Source organism: Eurosta solidaginis, chromosome 2 (assembly GCF_040869045.1).
Source record: "Eurosta solidaginis isolate ZX-2024a chromosome 2, ASM4086904v1, whole genome shotgun sequence".
Taxonomy (NCBI): Eukaryota; Metazoa; Arthropoda; class Insecta; order Diptera; family Tephritidae; genus Eurosta; species Eurosta solidaginis.
In genome coordinates, this window is record NC_090320.1 from 175,877,105 (window position 1) to 175,892,030 (window position 14,926).

At 41.5% G+C, this 14,926-nt stretch overlaps 1 protein-coding gene across 4 annotated transcripts in view; it reads left to right on the forward strand.

Annotated features, from left to right (window-relative positions):
• LOC137240343 (probable G-protein coupled receptor CG31760) overlaps positions 1-14,926 on the forward strand; it is a 1,391,529-nt gene that overhangs the window by 118,749 nt on the left and 1,257,854 nt on the right. For 3 of the 4 annotated variants that reach the window (XM_067766452.1, XM_067766451.1, XM_067766453.1), the window contains exon 2: positions 10,881-11,266. The exons of the other annotated variant lie outside the window; for it this stretch is intronic. In XM_067766452.1, coding sequence (XP_067622553.1) covers positions 11,060-11,266 — 207 coding nt within the window. In that variant the 5' untranslated portion in view covers positions 10,881-11,059. The remainder of the gene's footprint in view (positions 1-10,880; positions 11,267-14,926) is intronic. 4 annotated transcript variants of the gene reach the window in all.

Genomic DNA, 14,926 nt, shown 5'->3' on the forward strand with positions numbered 1-14,926 from the left:
ACACTTTTCGTTTGACACCCATATTGTACAAACGCGTTCTAGAGTCAACTCAGGTCCACTTTTATAACGATATTCCGAAATGCGTCCACCTATAGAACTTAGGCCCACTCCCTTTTAAAATAATCATTAACACCTTTCATTTGATACCCATATAGTACAAACAAATTCTAGAGTCACCCCTGGTCCACGTTTATGGCGATATCTCGAAAAGGCGTCCACATATAGAACTAAGGCCCACGCCCTCTTAAAATACTCATTAATACCTTTCTTTTGATACTCATATCGTACAAACAAATTCTAGAGTCACCCCTGGTCCATCTTTATGGCGATATCTCGAAAAGGCGTACATCTATAGAACTTAGGCCCACGCTCTTTTATAATACTCATTAATACCTTTTATTTGATACCCATATCGTACAAAATAAATTCTAGAGTCACCCCTGGTCCACCTTTATGGCGATACCTCGAAAAGACGTCCACCTATAGAACTTAGGCCCACTCCCTTTTAAAATTATCATTAACACATTTCATTTGATACCCATATCGTACAAACAAATTCTCGAGTCAGGCCGGGTCCACCTTTATGTCGATATCCCTAAATGGCGTCCATCTATAGATCTATGGCCCACTTCCTCTTAAAATACTCTTTAATACCTTCCATTTGATACATATGTCATACAAGCACATTCCAGGGTTACCCTAGGTTCCTTTTACAACATGGTGATTTCCCTTACTTTGTCTCCACAGCTCTCAACTGAGTATGTAATGTTCGGTTACACCCGAACTTAGCCTTCCTTACTTGTTAGTAATTGTTTTTAAATAGCGTAAGTACAAGAATGAATTCTTAGTCACTAAATGGCATAAAAATTAATCTTACTTCACTGCCGTACTGCTGCTCTCACTGGTCCTGTAACATCAAATTTATATACAGCTTCCTTTTTTTCCTCTGCTCTTTTTTGAACAGCTCTTCTCCTCTCATTTACTTCTTCCTCTTATCTAACGTTATGGTTGTATGTTTGTTTTGTTGTTGTTGTGATACGAGTAATTCAAGAATTAGGTTTTTAAATTTGTTTTTGTTTTTGCATACTTTATTGAATTTATATCTCCATGGACTTATTTTGCTGTTAGCTGCTCACTTGTATTTTCTCGTCAATTTTCAAATTTCAAGCCACGAACTTCACATTAAATGATTTAAGTATTCGAACAGCGATTCAACAGATGATTGAAGCTGTTTACTATTGTCAATGTTTCTTCCAAACCACTTGTATGAATTCACAATGGTAGTTAGTTAAAGTTTTGAAAACAATTTTTGTTGTTTTACTTTAGTGTTTTCTTGTTCTTTCTCGTCCAGTGACGATACTTATTTAAACAATTTTGTTGTTTAACTTTTTTGTTTTTTGTTTTTTGTTCTTTCTCGTCCTTTGACGATACTTATTTAAAAAATTTTGTTGTTTAACTTTTGTGTTTTTTTGTTCTTTCTCGTCCTTTGACGATACTTATTTTTTACAACGCGTGCCCCACACGCCGGGCACCAATTATCGTCCTCCTACTTTAGGAGGGGTTTTTAAAAAATAATAAGAATTATTTATGGTTAGTTACAGAATGTAACATTGACACCAAACTCAGAAACCAAACTGCCTTTATTTTCCACAATTGCTCTTATTTATAACTTAATTTAATATTTACAATATAAGCGTTGCATCGGATTTGCTAATGAAAACCGATGCGTGAGAAATGGAATATTTATTCAATGAAATGCCAGTGGCTTGAGAAATATAATCTTTGTTTAGTCTGCTTACTGAAATGCCAGTGGCTTGAGAAATATAATACTTGTTTAGTCTGCTTACTGAAATGCCAGTGGCTTGAGAAATATAATATTTGTTTAGTCTGCTTAATGAAATGCCAGTGGCTTGAGAAATGGAATATTTGTTTATGATTGCCATAAGGGCACTGCGGGAAGTGTACTGTTAACTTCCACCTATAGCACTAAGCCCCACGCCCTTTTAAAATACTCATTAACACCTTTCGTTTGATACTCATATTGTACAAACGCATTCTAGAGTCACCCCTGGTCCACCTTTATGGCGATATCTCGAAAAGGCGTCCACCTATAGAACTAAGACCCACTCCCTCATAAAATACTCTTTAATACATTTCATTTGATACACATGATATACAAACACATTCGAGTGTTACCCTCGGTTCATTTTCCTACATGGTTATTTTCCCTTATGTTGTCACCATAGCTCTCAACTGAGTATGTAATGTTCGGTTACACCCGAACTTAACTTTCCCTACTTGTTTCACTTGCAATGTAATGTCCCCTTTTTTTTTTTTGTTTTTTTTTTTTTTGCGGGAGTCTGAAAAATTCCTAATGCCGTCGCAGCAACCGTGTGTCCGTAGACTAAAAAACAGCCCCGTTCTGGATCCGTCGCCCACCCCGGTACCACTTTCGCATTACTTCAGGATGGCGTTCCATATTTCTCATTTTTTAGGAGCCTACTGTTGTCCCTGCGTCCAGGTTTCCGCTATTTGCTCTGAGTGTTCATTTAATCGCCACTGCTTCGTATGCGCATTTCTCTGCGCTCCCTCTCAGCATCCATCAGGCGTGTCATTACTATAAATGCCATTTTGCTCACTGCAGTCCAGCACTCTTTCCTGTTGCACATATGTGATACTAAATTTCTCGCGGTAGGTTCCTCCTCAAAGACTCCATGCAAGGTGAGTCTTTCTTCGTGGAAACGGGGGCAGTGGAGCATGGCGTGTTCTGCGTTTTTTAACTCCGTGCTACACATTGGGCAATGAGGATCTTCCTCTGTCCTACGCTTCCATAAATACTCTTTGAAACCGCCATGTCCACTCATTATCTGCGTGAGATGGTAGTTCAGTTCGCCGTGCTTCCGCTCATTCCATTGAGCTACGTTCCAAACTAGTGTGAAAGTCCAACGCCCTTTACTCGAGGCCTCCCACCGTCGTTGCCACTTAGCTATTGTTTGTGTCCTTGCTCTTTTCTTGTCTTCTTCAGATGGTCGCTCGATATTAGTGTTATACAGACCAGCCATTTCGCTTGCCAGTAAGTCCACTGGGATTTTCCGGGTTAGAACCAGGATCGCGTCGTCGGACACCGTCCGATAAGCACTTGCTATTCTTAAAGAAGCAAGTCGGTACGCTGCTAATATATATTTTTGATGGGTCTGTTTAGATCCATACCACACTGGTGCTGCGTATAGTATTATTGAGCTGGTTACTGTGGACAATATCTGACGTGTAGCTTCGCTCGGACCACCAATGTTAGGCATTATTCGCATAAGTGAGCCATTAACTTTAGTAATTTTCTCCCCCACCGCTCTGAAGTGCTCTTTGAAAGTTAACTTATAGTCAATGTGCACTCCTAAGTATTTTAAGGAATCCTTTGAGGTGATTTGATTATCCCCGACAGTTAAGACTAACTCGTTCGCCGACCGTTTGGAGCTTACTAATACCACTTCCGTCTTTTGGCTAGCCAAATCGAGTCCCGTATTGGTCAGCCATTCCTTTATTCTTGCTACGGCGTCATTACATAATGCTTGAAGCAGGTCCAGTTTCTTGGCCACTACTACCACTGCAATATCATCAGCATATCCCACAATTTGCGTGTTTTCTGGTAGATCAATCTTTAGCACCCCGTCATACATTACATTCCAAAGCGTTGGACCGAGAACAGATCCCTGTGGGACGCCTCCTTTGATTTTGTACTCTTTTTCTCCTTGATCCGTTTCAAAAAGAAGTACTCTGTCTTTAATATAGCTACCTATTATTCTGCGTAAGTAAGCTGGAGTGCCGAAGCTTTGCAGCGCTGCCATTATCTGCATCCAGTTCGCAGTGTTAAAAGCATTCTTGATGACCAACATAATCAGTGCACAGAACTTCCTTTTATTTTGGCCTCCAGAGATAGCTTCTCTAGCTATATTGACGACTGTTTGTATTGTATCTACGGTGGATCTTGATTTGCGAAATCCATATTGACTATTCGATAAGCCACATGGTCTTTCTAGAGTCAGCTGTAGGCGCTCACTAATTATACGCTCGAAAATCTTCCCTAGGGAATCCAGCATACAGCGTGCCCTCTGCGCTATTCTTCGTGCTTTGTGACATTTTCTACGCTCTTCCGCAATTTCGTCATTCCACCAATATACCGGAGTCCGCTGTGGTTTTCCGGGACTTCTGGGCATGGCAGCATCACATGCCATACATAGCAACTTAGTGATTTGAACCGACTGGGCTTCCGCATGCGATTCTCGTACTATGGCGTCCTTCCAGATAATGTCAAATATTTGTGGGTCGAAAAGGTGCTGTTTCCATTTCCTACTTTTTCGATGTCTTGCTGCTACCGTTCGTGGAGTTTCGAGCAGCTCTACGCTAATAGCTTTATGGTCGCTGTGTGTGTAGACGTTGCTTATGGACCATTTTGCTCGTCTTGCTATTTCGCTGCTAGCGAAGGTGAGATCTATAATGGATATATAATCTGGTACCTGTATCGAAGGTATATATCCCTGGTTCATTTAGGAGTTCTAGCCTCAAAGAAGAAAGCTTTCGAGAAGAATTCTCCCTCTTTCGTTGTTTCGTCTACTTCCCCACACAGATGGCCATGCATTGAAGTCTCCACACACTAAAAGCGGATGTTTACCTCGTGCTTCAATGGTGATCCCGTATATCATGTCGTCGAACTCGGCGATGATCATGCTCGGAGGGGCATATAAACTGAAGACGTATATACCGTTGATTTTTGCCCACGTGAATCCTTCTACCGTTGGCGTCATAATTTCCTGTGGGAGAAATTTTCCTGGTGCCCAAATTGAGGCTTTCTCTGCTGAATCTGAGTGCCAACCCTGCTCCTGGCGATTTTTGTATTGTTCAGAGAGTACCACTATGTCATATCCTCCTTCATAGACTGTTTGGGATAATAGCTCTTGGGCTGCCTCGTAATGGTTTAAATTGAACTGCAATACCCTCATGAGACAGTCATTTTGCTGCCCTCTCGTTGTGAGCATTTAAAACTGCCTGCTGAATGTTGTGCCCCACATAGCGCGCATTTCGGTGCGTTTTCGCAACTTGCAGCCTTATGACCTTCCTGGTCGCATTTCCTGCATAGGCTAGACCCATCTACAGTCTCCTTACATTTCTGAGCTATATGCCCGTAGCCCCAGTACCTATAACAGCGTTTCTCTTGCTTGAGCTCTCTTATTCGGCAGGATACACATCCTATCCGGATTCTTTGCGTATTAAGAACCGCCTTGGCATCATCCGCTGTAAGACTTATAAGTGCCGACTTCGTGCCACTGTACCCTGTGCGTATGCTTTTTAAGGCAGCCACATCTGGAAGTTTGATGTTGCATTGCTGGTGGAGTGCGTTGCAAATCTCCTCGGGCGTAGTAATCTCATCAAGATCTCTGCACTGTAGTGTAGCGATTTTTTCAGCTCTAGTAACAGCTCTCCTTTCGCCGTTCTTCTAATCGTTTTGACGTCATCACCCAGAGATTTTAATTCGTCGCATCTTCTCACTTTACGCAATATGTCGGCGTACGTCGCATCCCCCGCCTTGGAAATGATGATTGCATCCGGCCTAGCCTTAAGTGCTTTTTTCTTGCTCTTCTCTTTAGCTAACTGCCACTCTCCCGTCTTTTGGGCTGCAGTTTCCTCTTTCCACTCCATCTGCTCTTGCGTTTCTTCCCGTCGTTTGTGACCACCCTCGTGCCCTGGCAAGACGTCTTTTAGTGTAGTAGTGGGTTTTACCACGTTGTTCTCCTTGGTCGAGTACGAATTATTCTTCGGTCGCTTTCCTGGTGGTGATGGATTTCTATCCTTGGCACATTCGCTTGCACGCAATTTATGTTCTAAATTCTTTACCTCTAGGGCCGAATCGATGTACAGCATTTTTATTACGGAGGCCAAGCGCTTGATTTTCGCGCGTATATTATTACGCCCTATGAAGAACTGCATCAAGCTTGGTCATCTTTTTTTCTCCAGGGGGGTTTTGCTGATTTAACGCAGCTGACGTCTGCTTAATTAGCTCACTTAATAATGGTGTGCCCGTTTGAGCCTTGCTGTCGGAGTTCTTTTTGCAAAGCTTCGGTGTAGCACCCGGCAACAACGCTCCTTGCTTGCTTTCGGTCTCCGCTCCTTTGGGTTTCGTTACCACTTGCGACGAATTGTTAAGGCCCCCAGCCGATGGGCCACGCCCTTCTGGAGAGCGAGCTAGCTTCCTTCCTACGAATGGATTGAACGCCATTTCATTCTCCTGTGTTTGGTTTTTTTTTTTGTATTGTTGTTGCTCATCATTTATTAAATTGGGTCCCCACTTGAGGCCGCTATCTTGGTCCGAGTATGCAGTTACCTATATAGATCCCGTGGTTGTCTATGCGAAGGCAGGGAGGCCACGTGAAGGTTGACGCAGTCCCTCATGAAGACTGCGTTCAGAGCCAGATCAGTATTAATCGGGAGGATCGCAACCGAACCGCAACACCAACTTAATGATGACGGACTTTGAATGTACCCCAAGGCCTGCCAAGGTTTTAACGGAACGGAGACGAATAGGACATTAACCGGAAAGTTATTTCGACGGTGTGTCAAGCCGTGTACTGAGATTTCCGAATGCCACATTCACCAGCCCTTAACAAACATATCCGAGTCGTTGATTCGAGTATACCTTCATTAAGACCTTACTGGGCTCAGTCTTAATGTGACAATCACCTTAAATTTACAAATAATTTACCTCTTTACCTTCCTGAGTGTGTATCCCACGTCGTATAGTTGCCTCCCTATCTTGGGTAGGTATTCCCTCGAAGCAACCCCGTACTAGGCTGTGGATGCTTAATTCAGGGCGGCATCTACTCGCCCTGCCACTGGAGGTTCACAAGGTGCTTTAGGCCTTTTAAGCCAAACCCTCCTCACCAGCCTCTCTTGATCGAGGGCTGCTTATTTGATATTCGCAATTGTAATTTTAATGTCCCCTAGATCTAAACTTTGATCTAAGTATCAAGTGTCTAGTTCAACGGTAAGATACCGAAAAAGACTTTTTCGTGGGTCAAAAATTCGTATGGAAATGAGGGGACAAACATGAAAGGGAATTTATATAAAGGTAGTAAAATGGATAGTGATTTGGCCAGGACTTGAACCTCCACACCACTGCGGCTGGTTGTTCACATCTACCATTACTCAATACAACCAAACATTTTCACATTGCATTGGAGCTAAATTTGAAATTACACCAAAATTAGCTTTGATATTACACCGAAAACTGTTAAGAGAGAACTTTATTTTTTCGTGTGTGTGTACATTTTTCAGCCTGCCCATCGCAACGAAAAGGGAGCCTAAGAGTGCAATGTTAGTGGTAATCTTAACGAAGGTTTTTTTTGACAGTTGACGTTTCTCGAAATCACCCTTCAAATGTTGGGCTGCATTTCCTGAAAATCGTGTATAGGAGGCGCACACTCCATTTAAAGTTTCATGTCTGAGCCGTATCGGCAATCGAACGAGGGGCTCTACTGCAGTACTCTTTATTTAATCACTTCCGATGGCCCTTTGCCTGATATTGATAGTACATCTTTCTGAAATTTATCACCGTTAAGGTATCATCTAACAGTCAACAACTAGAATAAGGCTTAAGGCCTCGGAGCAGCTTGGGTGCAGGCCGAATGGCCATAGCAGCATAGCGTTATCTAATATACGACAAACAGACTATAGACAGACAATATATTCGAAGGGTTTGCGTAAAGGTACGGAAATGGCAGAATATACAAAATACGTGGAAAGCTATGGTTCCAAATTATCGGAAGGGGTTGGGTCTGTTGGTCACTGTGTCAATCCAGAAAAAAGTAAATCCTATAGGCTGCTAGACCACTGTAGTGCCATTCAGGAGGAAAATGCAGCCATGGTTATATGAAAGCAGCAGAAATTCGGGAGGATGCGTCAATATATATTGTGACGAATATTACTACATAAACACATTAATCATCATTTACCCCCATACAGACAAGGCAACGAAGAGATAACTCACACACAGATCACACACAGTCATCAGTTCAAGTAGTACATATACACGCGCATATGGCTATGCGAGAGGCTATAAACTACAGACACATACGCGACGCGTATAACTTGTAACCAAGTAGAAAATTCTAATACTGTTTTCACACAGAAACTTAATGATCGCATTTCACCTGCTAATGAAATCGTAAATTTTTTGCTTTCACACAGAAGTAACTGCTCGATTAGTATGAAGGATGAGACAGACAATCATGGCGGCACGATACAAGGTGGGAGCATGGTGACATACCTACAAACAAAAAAAATTCCATGTACTTGTAAATTCGATGGACAAATGTCAAAATCGTACTGCGCCGGTAGTTGATGTATCAAATCAAATAAAAAAGGCTATAATCAGCTGTTCGATGCGGCCACCTTGTATCGTTCCGCCATGCAGACAATGACATTTGATTTGAAAACTAAGAAGCGGAAACTGAAGCGGAACGCTGCCAACAGAGTTGCATTGTGCTTTTGACTTCATTAGGCATTCGATTAGCTACTAATGAAATAATAATAGATTCGAATTTTTTAGGGAAGATTGAGCTCAATAAGCGTCTTAATGTAGAAAACTGCCTTTATTATTCAATAAGCCGTCTGTATGAAAACAGTATAACAGAAGAAACGTTTAGACATTTGGGCACAGAATATAAAAGCAGCGAAAGCTGAGTAGTCGGTACTCAGTTTGATTTAAGCACGCTATTGGTTGCGAGGTATAAGTGTTATTGTACTTTCAAAGTAGTCTAATAAAGACTATTTTGCATAATTGAATATTGGAGTTATTTATTCAATAATTTAGCGATATGAACGTTAGTAGAAGGTGTAAAATAAGCGGAGTTTCACTAAATTCGCTACAATATACTGATAGTCGGCAATAGTCTGACACAGTACGTCATCAGAATTGCACTGGAAAGTAAACAAGCATTGGAGAAATTTCGTCCCAGTTATAAAGGATAGAATATAAGGGGGACTCATGTAACCGTATAAATGCCTTATAAAGTGTGTAAACGTATGAATTTATCTAGTGCGTAAGCAATTTGTATAAATTTACGCGCACATTTCATTGTGTAATGTAAACAAACTCAAAGGAATTCAACCTTGCAGACATTACAGCAGGCATTTTCATCAGAAATCTCCAACATTAGCAAGTAAAGGCGTTTTAGTTTTGATTTTTCACTTAATCTTGGCATTTTTTAATTTGTATAACAATCAAAAAAATTTTGTTTGGCAATAATACAGCTGATAAACAATGAAGTTTATCAAGAGTATTACAAGGTGCGTTCATATAACAGCGTGTGTAAATGGATATAATTTTACACCTTATAAGTTTATATGCTTTCATGAGTCCCCCTATAGTCAAAGGGTCGATGATATGGAGAGAAATTTAGTCAGTGGACTTATAAGGAAAGAGAACGGGAAATGGTCTAGTAATCGTGAAGGGTTTCTTAGGACGCTTTTCGACACACAATTCCCATAGGGAGATTATGCAGAAGACCTCTCAGACAACCCTTACACTTCGATCATGGAGCAGATAGTGCAAGGCTTCGTGAACGATATCATGATCAAATAGGCAGTGATGCTGTGCTAGTCGTTTTTAGGGATCCCGTTATGCTAATCATTATCTAATACTCTGCATACCCCCTCAAGTTTTTTGTTATACGTACTTTTGTGTGTGGCTGTCCACCAAACAAGAACTCCATAATAAAGCATTGGCTTCACAATTGCCGTGAATGGCTAATGAGAGAGTTTGGGTGATAGGCCCACGTGCATCATAGCATCTTCTTGCATGCATACAGTGCGGCGGAGGATTTCTTCGCTCTCTCTTCCACGACAACTTACTATCTAGTATAACTCCTAGATACTTTGTGCTATATTTTTCTTGTAGGGTTACTCCTCCGAGCTTAGGCTCGGAACCTTATATTTCCAACTAAATAGTACTAGATCGGGTTTTCCGCGTTGGCGGTTAACCCGACTCCAGATGCCCAAGCATGTACATCCCGTAGTGCCTGATCCATCAGAGAGCTTACTATTGTTAGGCATCTGCCGCATTTGATGACTGAAACGTCATCTGCATTGCCGTAAATTTGACAGGTCCTCTGTCGAGCCGCCTAAGCAATTGACTAGACCCCACAGAATTGGTGACAGAACTCAAACCTGCGGCGTTCCTCTGTTTACATATTTTGTTGCCTCGCATAGATCCCATTGCGATGTGACATTCTGCAGCTCAATATGGAGCCGATTTGTTAAAGCTGGATGAACTTCAATCGAGTTCAGGCTCTCCGTGATTGGTTCTTCACCGCCTATTTGATCTTGAACAAAATCAGTAAACAGAGGAACGCCGCAGATCTGGTTCTATTACTAATGCTTTGGAAGCTGGTTATAAATCAATTGCTTAGGTGGTTCGGAAGAGGACCTGTCAAACTTACGGCATGACGTTTCAGTCATCATAAGAGGTCTAACAATAATCAGCTCTCTGATGGATCAGGCACTTAGGGATGTAAATTCCCTGGCATCTGGAGTCGGGTTAACCGACAATGCGCAAAAAACCTATGGAGTATTATTTACTAGGAAATATAAGGTCCTTAGTTGGACTAAGCCTAAGCTTGGAGGGATAACCCTTCAAGAAAAAAATGGCTAGGTGCTCCCACCGCTCGAGTCGATAGTGGCTACCGAAAAATAAATTTTTTTTTTCGTGAAGTTCTCTCACAAAGGATCTCTCTGGATCCTCTAGCTCTTATTCATGGTGAAAATAAGGAATGGAAATTAAGGTTAATCAGGCAGCATTTTGATTTTTTCAAATTTGTTCTTACATTTTTTAGCTAAACTGCAGATGTGAGCCAGCAAGGAAATGTCTGTTGATAACACGTTTACGATCAGAGTGGATGTCAACAACTTTTTGTTTGTACCAGCCTAGCCCAGATAGATACACAACACAACAAAACTGTACAACTAGACAACATAATTATTGGCAACAGAAAAACAGACAATAAATTTCAGTATGTGGAAAAGCAAGCCCATCAGAAGAAATAAAATCATATCGAGTCCGCTCTACCTCACGTTTCTAATTGCATTCGTGTTGACAATAACGACTAAACCAGCCCTGGCTACTGTAGTTATTGCCAAAGAAACTGCGAATACTACAACAATGGCAAATGTCAATTTTAAAAGTATTGTTCGTATTTCTGATGAAACTATTATTACCAAGGTAAGTTTTAAAAAACTTTTGCATTATCCAGGGTCCGTATGTCATATATTTTTAAAGTGAAGTTTCATTTGTTCAATATCGCATTACCGATTATATTTAAGTGGAGGTGGAGAATTTGATAGTTTCACGATAACCTACTTCCGGTTCATTAAATTGATTTGTAAGTGAAGTAAGCCAAATCATAGATTACTTTTTTTGGATTTTCTTTCTTAATTAATATATTTGGGGCTGCCAGATTTCTTTCCCCAAAGTCAGCACCTTCGCATTATTCAGCGCCCAACCATCATTAGGTATCAGTACACTTTTGTTAAGCTCAAAATCTCTACAATTTACTGCAAGGTTTATGAAAAACGCATTTAAACGAAAATTAATATTCAGGTGATTCTTACATATCGAGAGTATATGTGTTAAGTGTTGGTTGGTGCACATAAACTCAGCGCTACAAAAATTTTAGTCCGAAAACCTTCTCATTCACTAAAAAGAGAAAAAGAAAGAAATCAACCGGCACACAAATTTCATTTATGCGAAAAAACCCGGCCGACACAAGGTGGGACGGGTGAAAGGCGTTGTTGTTTTTGTTGAAGAGATGGTTGGTGTCATGTGGGGACATATTGCAAGCAGGATATACATTTTGAATGTCGGGGTGATTCTGGGTAGGTAAGAGTTTAACCTGTTACAGTACCCAGATCGAGGTCGAGCTAGAGTGACGCGCGTTTCCCTAGGGAGAGTGCGTTCCTCTTCTGCGAGTTCTGGGTATTTTTCTTTAAGAACTCGATTCGCCGGGAAATTCCTGGCATAGAGGACCAGCTTGTGCTCTTTGCTTAATACGGCTGTGTTCTCTTGTGCCCTATTTCCTCATAATGCTTACGGAGATAATCTCTTAAGCCCCTGGGAGGTGTGGCCTCTATAATCAGATGTCTTTCGCGATGCCCAGGTTTCTGTGTATTCAACAGAAACTGTTTGTTCAGCATTTCGTTTCTCTCCCTAATGGGGTGTACTCGCGCCTCATTGTGTAGGTAGCGGTTCTGAGGGCAGTGTTTTGGCAGGCCTGTATTTACTTCAGTGAGTAACATTTATCGGCCTGCCAATTGCTTTATTTTATTACAAAGCTCATCGATGTATGGACCTGGGCCTAAGACCACTATTGTGCAGTCATCGCGTAGGATACAGTAGTGACTCCTTCTGGCAGTGAAGGTAGCTTCGGAATGCAGAAGTTAAACAAAAGCGGGGTCAGGTCACCATTCTGTGGTACCCCTCATTCTTCTGGGTTCAGATGTTATGATTCTGAATTGCACCGGTACTTGCCGACAATTTGCGGTCCACCTTTTGAGACTTGTAGGAAGGGAGGACCCTTCCAAGTCTTGCAGTAACGTGCCGTATTTGACCGTATCCAAAGCTTGTGATAGGTCTAGCGCAACGAGTACTGTTATGTGGTGGGGTTTTTGATTTAATCCGAAATTTATATGTGTGTTTATGGCGTTTATCGCGGTGGTAGTGCTACATGTGTGGTTTTCGAAAGTCATGCTAGTGGAAAGTCATGCTGGTGATTGGCAAGACGCAAATTCGCAGTGAAATAGGAAAGCAGAATGGCTTCAAGTGCCATACTGCATAGGAGATATATCGGACGATAAGATTATCCTTTGTTAGCTGGTTTCGCAGGCTTTAATTCGGAACTACTCTGACCAATTTCCATTTTTCGGGGTTGACGAAGGTGGGCAGGGACAGGTTGAAGACATGCGCTAGATAATTAAATCCCTCTTTGCCAAGTTTTTTTAAGCATCGGCACGGCTATGCCGTCTTAGCCTACTGCTTTAGATGTTTTAGAATGAAGGACATCATCATCAACCTCTTTGGCGGTGATAGTAATTGGGGACGCGCTGTGTTTATGCTTGTGTGAGCATCTGATGGCCCGCCATCTGGCTTTGTTAACCGTAGAATGCATTACATATTGTAACGGATTTACTGCAATTCCGTTTATTTCAAATCTTCTACTAAGGTTCGAATCACTAAAATTTTGACTGTTTGTTAACCGTAGAATGCATTACATATTGTAACGGATTTACTGCAATTCCGCTTATTTCAAATATTCTACTAAGGTTCGAATCACTAAAATGTTGAATAAATAACTCCAATATTCGATAATGCAAAATGGACTTTATTAGACTACTTTCAAACTAACACTTATATTTCGCAACTAATCGCTTGTTTAAACCAAACTGATCTCTCGCCTCTACTGCTGTCGCCTTTTATACTGTCTGGTTTCGTCGTTGCATACTTCTAGGCTTTTCCATTCCAGAACTTACTAGTTAGTTATCAGCTACAAATCACCAGCCACAACTACGTTTATAGCTTCTCACACAAATTATTGCCCTCTCTTGTGAGCACCTCAGATAAGATATATGCATGTGTTTGTGCGTTGCTTCTCCGCTGCGTGTACGTACATATGTGTAGATATAATTATTGATTGGTTTATGTAGATACATAATAATTGATTTAAGGATGTGCATGATATCACTGTTTAGCATCGGCTTAGAGATCACAGTACCCCTTAGTGATGCTAATATTTGTAGCACTGCCCTCCATCTAAGTCTGATCGTCCCGATCAGACAAATCTCTCGATCTAAACGCTGCCAGCCTTTCCAAATGAACCACTTTCATTTTGGTTCGTGGTTTGCCAATGGTTTGTATGCGGTACACTACATCGTTGATCCGTTTTATAACTTTGTATGGGTCTTCCAAATTACACTGCAATTTCGGGGACAAACCTTTTTTTCGTTGTGGGTTGTATAACAGCACCAAATCTCCTTCCTGAAAACCTTCCGAATTAATTGCTTTATCGTATCGGGCTTTCATCTTGTCACTCATAATCTTTGCTCGTTGTCTTACAAGATCGTGTATCTCTCTCAGCTCTTCTTCCAAGACACCAGTGGATTTCTTGACATTTCTCTCCGCATCGGCATCTATCCCAAACTTCAAACCAGCTGGCAGTCGAAGGTCATTGCCAAAAATTACTTTTGCAGGGGTGTGGGGCCTGCTGTCTTATGCACTGCTGATCGGTAAGCCATCAAGAATAATGGTATGCGGGTATCCCACTCCTAATGGTACTTGTCTACTACTTTCCTTAAATGCTCCTCCAAGGTTCTATTGAAACGTTCCACCATACCATCGGACTGAGGATGCAATGCAGTTGTCCGTGTTTTTCGAATGCCCAATGATTTAGACATTTCCTGGAACACAGCTGATTCGAAATTCCTGCCTTGGTCAGAATGTAACTCTATTGGTACACCATACCTTGCAACCCAATTGTTTATAAACACTTCTGCTACTGTTTCTGCTTCTTGATTTGGGATTGGGTATACCTCTGGCCATTTGCTGAAATAATCCATAACTACCAGTACATATTTGCTTCCGCAGTTGCTAGTAGGAAATGGACCTGCGACATCCATAGCGATCCTTTCAAATGGTGCACCTGAGTTATATTGCTTCATCTGGCCATGACTTCGGGTTTTGAGCCCTTTCGCTCTGCTGTAAACTTCGCAGTTCGCAATCCACTCAGTGACCTACTGACGGCAACCAACCCAATAGAATCTCTGTTTAATCTTCTCGAGCGTCTTCGTAATTTCAAGATGACCTCCACTTGGACCATTATGCAACTCTCTG